At 50.3% G+C, this 8314-nt stretch overlaps 1 protein-coding gene across 1 annotated transcript in view; it reads left to right on the forward strand.

Moving 5' to 3' along the window:
• KCTD20 (potassium channel tetramerization domain containing 20) overlaps positions 1-8314 on the forward strand; it is a 50598-nt gene extending 42284 nt beyond the window's left edge. Inside the window, exons 6-8 of the mRNA XM_038749652.1 lie at positions 733-930; positions 1549-1659; positions 7509-8314. Coding sequence (XP_038605580.1) covers positions 733-930; positions 1549-1659; positions 7509-7810 — 611 coding nt within the window. The 3' untranslated portion in view covers positions 7811-8314. The remainder of the gene's footprint in view (positions 1-732; positions 931-1548; positions 1660-7508) is intronic.

Below are 8314 nucleotides of genomic sequence, written 5' to 3' on the forward strand. Positions count from 1 at the left end.
CTCTCTCCCTTTGTCACTAACTTCCCTGAGCATCAGTTTACTCCCGTAAACCTCTTCTCCACCTCCCAGGAAAGAACCACCTCAGTCAGTCAGCCAATATCGTAATTATTGAGCGCTTACCATATGCAGAGCACTGTACTAAGCACTTGGGAGGATACAAATACAATATAACATTCATTCATTCAGTCGTGTTTCTTGAGTGCTTACTATGTGCACAGCACTGTACCAAGTACTTGGGTGAGTACGCTATAATAGTATAACAGCCGCATTCCCTGCCCACAAGGAGGTTCCAGTCTAGAAGTGATGATGATGATGATGGTATTTGTTAAGCGCTTACTCCGTGACAAGCGTTGTTTTAAGCTCTGGGGTCGATACAAGGTAATCAGGTTGTCCCACATGGGGCTTACAGTCTTAATCCCCATTTTACAGATCATCATCATCATCATCAATTATTGAGTGCTTACTATGTGCAGAGCACTGTACTAAGCGCTTGGGAAGTACAAATTGGCAACATATAGAGACAGTCCCTACCTAACAGTGGTACAGATGAGGTCACTGAGGCCCAGAGAAGTTAAGTGACTTTCCCAAAGTCACACAGCTGCTAAGTAGTGGAACCGGGATTAGAACCCACGACTTCTGAGTCCCAAGCCCGTGCCCTTTCCACGAAGCCACGCTCTCCTGGCCGGTGGCCCTGGAACCTTCCTTTCCACCTGCCTCTCCTCCCCTGTCCAGGTGCGCTGCTGCACGAGCTCTCAAACGACGGCGCCCACAAGCAGTTCGACCATTACCTCGAAGAGTTGATCCTGCCCATCATGGTGGGCAGCGCCAAGAAAGGGGAGCGCGAGTGCCACATTGTCGTGCTGACGGACGAAGACTCGGTGGACTGGGACGAAGACCACCCTCCGCCCATGGGGGAGGAATATTCCCAAAGTAAGATGCCGGAGAGGCTCCGCTGATTGGGCAGTTGCCCGGGATTGGGGTGGGCCCCGGATCATCATCATCATCAATCGTATTTATTGAGCGCTTACTGTGTGCAGAGCACTGTACTAAACGCTTGGGAAGTACAAGTTGGCAACATATAGAGACGGTCCCTACCCAGCAGTGGGCTCACAGTCTAAAAGGGGGAGACAGAGAACAAAACCAAACATACTAACAAAATAAAATAAATAGGATAGATATGTACAAGTAAAATAAATAAATAAATAAATAAATATGTACAAACATATATACATATATACAGGTAATAACAATGGTATTTGTTAAGTGCTTACTATGTGCAAAGCACTGTTCTAAGCGCTGAGGGGGATACAAGGTGATCAGGTTGTCCCACGGGGGCTCACAGTCTTAATCCCCATTTTCCAGATGAGGGACCTGAGGCTCAGAGAAGTTAACTGACTTACTCAAGGTCACACACAGCAGACATGTGGCAGAGCCGGGATTCGAACCCATGACCTCTGACTCCAAAGCCCGGGCTGTTTCCACTGAGCCACGCCCCTTCCTCCCTCGTCTCCGCGCAGGCCGGGTCTGACCTACTACTGGCCCTGTCAGTTCTTTACAGCTCCAAGCTCTACAGATTCTTCAAGTACATCGAGAACCGAGATGTGGCCAAGACGGTCCTGAAGGAGCGGGGGCTGAAAAACATCCGCATTGGCATTGAAGGTAAAAGAGAAACCGCCCCCCTCCCACCCCCATTTCAGGACCACTTTTCCAATTTTCCAGTCGCACACTTTTCCAACTGTGGGGCCCCATCCTTCTTTTAGACTGTGAGCCCTACTGAGAGCTCACCTCCTCCAGGAAGCCTTCCCAGACTGAGCCCCTTCCTTCCTCTCCCCCTCGTCCCCCTCTCCATCCCCCCATCTTACCTCCTTCCCTTCCCCACAGCACCTGTATATATGTATATATGTTTGTACATATTTATTACTCTATTTATTTTACTTGTACATATCTATTCTATTTATTTTATTTTGTTAGTATGTTTGGTTTTGTTCTCTGTCTCCCCCTTTTAGACTGTGAGCCCACTGTTGGGTAGGGACTGTCTCTGTACGTTGCCAATTTGTACTTCCCAAGCGCTTAGTACAGTGCTCTGCCCATAGAAAGCACTCAATAAATACGATTGATGATAAATACGATTGATGATGAGCCCACTGTTGGGTAGGGACTGTCTCTCTATGTTGCCAACTTGGACTTCCCACACGCTTAGTACAGTGCCCTGCACACAGTAAGCGCTCAATAAATACGATTGATTGATTGATCCCTGCCCTCGGAGAGTTTTGCCATCTACATACTGCCAGACCCACCCAGAGGGGCTGTGAGTGGTTTTCTCTGAATTTTTCTTGATCAAATATTTTTTATTCTTCTCTTCCACCGGGGAGACTTTTACAGGTCTTGAAACTAGCCCCTCTCAGGGTGAGCTACAGGGTTTGGCTGGTGGGGTGAAAAGAAACTGATGTCTGCCCACTTTCGACCCACGGGACCTCCCTGGGAAGAAGCAGGGTTGCCTAGTGATGGGGTGGGAGTCAGGACTTGGGTTCTAATCCTGGCTCTGCCACGTGTCTGCTGTGTGACCCTGGGCCAGTCACTTCACTTCTCTCTGCCTCAGTTCCCTCGTCTGTAAAGTAGGGATTAAGACTGGGAGCCCCATGGGGGACAGACTGGGAGCCCACTGTTGGGTAGGGACCGTCTCTATATGTTGCCAACTTGGACTTCCCAAGTGCTTAGTACAGTGCCCTGCACACAGTAAGCGCTCAATAAATACGATTGATTGATTGATCCCTGCCCTCAGAGAGTTTTGCCATCTACATACTGCCAGACCCACCCAGAGGGGCTGTGAGTGGTTTTCTCTGAATTTTTCTTGATCAAATATTTTTTATTCTTCTTTTCCACGGGGGAGACTTTTACAGGTCTTGAAACTAGCCCCTCTCAGGGTGAGCTACAGGGTTTGGCTGGTGGGGTGAAAAGAAACTGATGTCTTCCCACTTTCGACCCACGGGACCTCCCTGGGAAGAAGCAGGGTTGCCTAGTGACGGGGCTGGGAGTCAGAAGGACTTGGGTTCTAATCCCGTGTCTGCTGTGTGACCTTGGGCCAGTCACTTCACTTCTCTCTGCCTCAGTTCCCTCGTCTGTAAAGTAGGGATTAAGACTGGGAGCCCCATGGGGGACAGACTGGGAGCCCACTGTTGGGTAGGGACCGTCTCTATATGTTGCCAACTTGGACTTCCCAAGCGCTTAGTCCAGTGCTCTGCACACAGTAAGCGCTCCATAAATACGATTGATGATGATTGATGATGACGGGGACTGTGTGTATCTACCTCAGCGCTTAGAGCAGTGCCAGGGAGCAGAAAGTGAAGGCGGCAGGGCGGGGGTTTACTTACTCTATTGTAATAATCATAATTGTGGTATTTGTTAAGCGCTTCCTCTGCATCAAGCGCCATACTAAGCGCTGGGGTGGGTACAAGATCATCAGGTCACAGTCGAAGTAGGAGGAAGAACTGGGATTGAATCCCCATTTTGCAGATGAAGGAACTGAGGCAGAGAAATTAGGTGACTTGCCCAAGGTCTTAGAGCAGACAAATGGCAGTTCTGGGATTAGATCCCAGGCCCGAGCTCTTTCCCCTCGGCTGGGCTGCCTCTATCTATCGTACTCTCCCAAGTGCTCGGGACAGTGCTCTGCACACCGTACTCACTAAATGCCATTAGAGAAGCAGCGTGGCTCAGTGGAAAGAGCCCGGGCTTTGGAGTCAGAGGTCATGGGTTCGAATCCCGGCTCCGCCAATTGTCAGCTGTGTGACTTTGGCCAAGTCACTTCGCTTCTCTGGGCCTCAGTTCCCTCATCTGTAAAATGGGGATTAAATTGTGAGCCCCCCGTGGGACAGCCTGATCACCTTGTAACCTCCCCAGTGCTTAGAACAGTGCTTTGCACATAGTGAGCGCTTAATAAATGCCATTGTTATATTATTATTATGTCACTTCACTTCTCTGGGCTTCAGTTCCCTCATCTGGAAAATGGGGATTAAGACTGTGAGCCCCCCGGTGGGACAACCTGATCACCTTATAACCTCCCCAGTGCTTAGAACAGTGCTTTGCACATAGTAAGTGCTTAACAAATGCCATCATTATTATTATTATTATTATTAAGTGACATTGTGGCAGACTGGGGACGGTTTTTCCCAGCCACAGGCCCCATTCATTCATTCATTCATTCAATCGTATTTATTGAGCGCTTACTGTGTGCAGAGCACTGTACTAAGCGCTTGGGAAGTACAAGTTGGCAACATATAGAGACGGTCCCTACCCAACAGCGGGCTCACAGTCTAGAAGGGGGAGACAGACAACAAAACAAAACCTATTAACAAAATAAAATAAATAGAATAAATTTGTACAAATAAAATAGAGTAATAAATACATACAAACATATATACATAAGCTAAACTGTGTGCAGTCAATCAGTGGTATTTATTGAGCGCTTACTCCATGCACACCACTACATTAAGCGCCTGGGAGAGTACAATACAGTAAAGTTGGTTGACCCAATCCCTGCCTACAAGGAGCTTACTGTCTTCAGAGGAGACAGGCATTAAAATGAAAGAAGGTTGGATGAAACCTTAGAGAAGCAGCGTGGCTCAGTGGAAAGAGCCCGGGCTTTGGAGTCAGAGGTCATGAGTTCAAATTCCAGCTCCGCCAATTGTCAGCTGTGTGACTTTGGGCAAGTCACTTAACTTCTCTGAGCTTCAGTTACCTCATCTGTAAAATGGGGATTAAGACTGTGAGACCCCCGGGGAACAACCTGATCACCATGTAACCTCCCCAGTGCTTAGAACAGTGCTTTGCACATAGTAAGCGCTTACTAAATGCAGTCATTATTATTATTGTTATTAAATGATCAACCTTTTAACTCTATGGCTTGAGCATTTTGCACAGTGCTTGGTGGAGAATAAGCACTCCCAGTCGATTGATGCCTGACAAAACTTGCACATAGTTAGGACCCCATTTTGCAGATGAAGGAACTGAGGCAGAGAAATTAGGTGACTTGCCCAAGGTCATAGAGCAGACAAGTGGCAGTTCTGGGATTCGATCCCAGACCCAGTCCTAATAATAAAGATATAATTATGGTATTTAAGTGCTTATTGCATGCCAGGCACTGTACTAAGCACTGGAGTGGATACATGCTAATCGGGTTGGACACAGTCCCTGTCCCACGTGGGGCTCACAGTCTCGATCCCCATTTTGCAGATGAGGTAACTGAGGCACCCAGAGAAGTGAAGACGAGCGGCACACGGCAGACAAGTGGAGGAGTGAGGATTAGAACCCGTGACCTGAATCCCAGGCCCATGGTCTATCCACTAAGCCATGCTGCTGCTTTTGGGCAATAAGTGCTGTCCATAAGTGCTGTGGGTCCTTTGAAAAGGAGGGGCCTGGGGGGAGCGGCCCGTGGGGATGGGAGTCAGAAGGACCTGGGTTCTAATTCCGGCCCCGCCGCTTGCCTGCCGTGTGACCTTGGGCAAGTCACTTCACTTCTCTGGACCTCAGTTACCCTGTCTGTAAACTGGGAATCAATCAATCAATCAATCGTATTTATTGAGCGCTCACTGTGTGCAGAGCACTGTACTAAGCGCTTGGGAAGTCCAAGTTGGCAACACATAGAGACGGTCCCTACCCAACAGTGGGCTCACAGTCTAGAAGGGGGAATTAAGATGGTGAGTCCTGTGTGGGACAGGAATTTGTCCAACCTGATTAGCCCGTATCAACCGTAGTGCTTAATACAGTGCCTGGCATATAGTAAGCGCTTACCAAATACCATAAATTTTAAAAAAAGCTGGCAGTCTAGAGGGGGAGACAGAAATTAATATAAACGAATGGTATGGATACAGTACTTATGGTACTTGTTAAGCGCACACTGTGTGCCAAGCACTGTTCTAAGCACTGGGGGGGATACAAGGTAATCAGGTTGTCCCACGGGGGGCTCACAATCTTAATCCCCATTTTACAGATGAGGTAATTGAGGCCCAGAGAAGCGAAGTGACTTGCCCAAGGGCATACAGCAGAGAAGCAGTGTCGCTCAATGGAAAGAGCACAGGCTTGGGAGTCAGAGGTCATGGGTTTGAGTCCCGGCTCCGCCACTTGTCAGCTGTGTGACCTTGGGCAAGTCACTTAACTTCTCTGGGCCTCAGTTCCCTCATCTGTAAAATGGGGACTAAGACTGTGAACCCCACGTGGGACAACCTTGATCACCTTGTATCCCCCCCAGTGCTTAGAACAGTGCTTGGCACGTAGTAAGCGCTTAACAAATACCACCATTATTATTATTATTATTATGTGGCAGATTCAGGATTAGAACCCATGACCTTGTGACTCCTAGGGCCATGCTCTAGCCACTAAGCCATGCTGCTGCTTCTGTGTGCGTAAGCGCTGTGGGACTGAGGGTGGGGTGAATACCAAACACCCAAAAGGTACGGATCCAAGTGCAGAACTGATGCAGAAGGCGAGAGGGAGTCGGGGAAAAGATAACCTAATCAGGGAAGGCCTCTGGAGGAGATAATTAATAATAATAATAATAATAATGGCATTTATTAAGCGCTTACTATGTGCCAAGCACTGTTCTAAGCACTGGGGAGGTTACAGGGCGATCATGTGACCTTGATAAGGTTACAGAGAAGCAGCGTGGCCCAGCGGAAAGAGCACGAGCTTGGGAGTCAGAGGTCATGGGTTCAAATCCCGGCGACTGTCTCTGTATGTTGCCAATTTGTACTTCCCAAGCGCTTAGTACAGTGCTCTGCACATAGTAAGCGCTCAATAAATACGATTGATTGATTGTCAGCTGTGTGACTTTGGGTAAGTCACTTTTCTGGGCCTCAGTTACCTCATCTGCAAAATGGGGATTAAGATTGTGAGCCCCACGTGGGATAACCCGATCACCTTGTATCCTCCCCAGCGCTTAGAACAGTGCTTTGCACGTAGTGAGTGCTTAACAAATACTAAAATTATTATTATTATTATTATAAGGCTTTGGGGGAGGAGAGAGTCCCAGGCCAGAGGGTGGACATGGGGAAGAGAAGGGCAGGCCTGGAGTCCAGCTACCCACCCATTTTTTTTTTTTTTTGCTGGTATTTGTTAAGCGCTTACTATGTGCAAAGCACTGTTCTAAGCGCTGGGGGGGATACAAGGTGATCCGGTTGTCCTACATGGGGCTCACGGTCTTAATCTTCTAGACCGTGAGCCCACTGTCGGGTAGGGACTGTCTCTATACGTTGCCAGCTTGTACTTCCCAAGCGCTTAGTCCAGTGCCGTGCACACAGTAAGCGCTCAATAAATACGATTGGTCGATTGATCAATCCCCGTTCTCCAGATGAGGGAACTGAGGCCCAGAGGAGTGAAGTGAAAAAGTCACACAGCTGACAAGTGGCAGAGCAGGGATTTGAACCCATGACCTCGGAGTCCAAAGCCCGGGCTGTTTCCACTGAGCCGCGCCGCTTCTCCCGTCCCCTCTCTCTCTGTCCAACGGCGCCTGGCAGGCTACCCCACCTGCAAAGAGAAGGTCAAGAGGAGGCCCGGAGGCCGGTCGGAAGTCATCTACAACTACGTGCAGCGCCCCTTCATCCAGATGTCCTGGGAGAAGGAGGAGGGGAAGAGTCGCCACGTGGATTTTCAGTGCGTGCGCAGCAAATCCCTGACCAACCTGGCGGCGGTGGGCGGCGGGGAGGCCGGCGCCCCCGAGGCCCGGGACCTGGGGCCCCCCCCGCCTCCCCAGGTGGACGAGTTGGACCGCCTCAACGCCCCCGCCTCGCAGGGGGCCCCGGGAGACCCCCTGGACTAGCGCCGCCCGCCCCTCCGGCCTCCTCCGCTCGGGGTGCCCGTGGGGGCCGAGATTCATTCGATCGTATTTATTGAGCGCTCACTGTGTGCAGAGCACTGTACTGAGCGCTCGAGGTGGGCAAGCCGCATCTCCCCCCTTCCCCCCCCGCCTCACCGGGGGGTCCCGACCGGAATCCTCAAATGGGGGGGGAAGCGGGAGAGGAGAGAGAACCCCCCACCCCCGAGAGAGCCCTGTGGGCCCTTGTGCTCTGTTGGCTGAGGGTATCGCCAGCCGTGCGCAGCCGGAAGATCCAGGCCCCCTTCCCACCCCCCCGGGGATCCCACCTCCAGGGATCAAGCGCCATTTCCTCTGGGAAGATCCCAGTCACATGAGGACCAGATAGATAGAAAGCCGTGAGCCGGAAAGAGCGGAGAGAACCCAACCCCACCCTTGCCTCCGGAGGAGATGTGACCTCGAGAAAGTTACAGAGAAGCAGCGTGGCTCAGCGGAGAGAGCGCGGGCTTA

This window comes from Tachyglossus aculeatus, chromosome 7 (genome assembly GCF_015852505.1).
Source record: "Tachyglossus aculeatus isolate mTacAcu1 chromosome 7, mTacAcu1.pri, whole genome shotgun sequence".
Classification (NCBI taxonomy): Eukaryota; Metazoa; Chordata; class Mammalia; order Monotremata; family Tachyglossidae; genus Tachyglossus; species Tachyglossus aculeatus.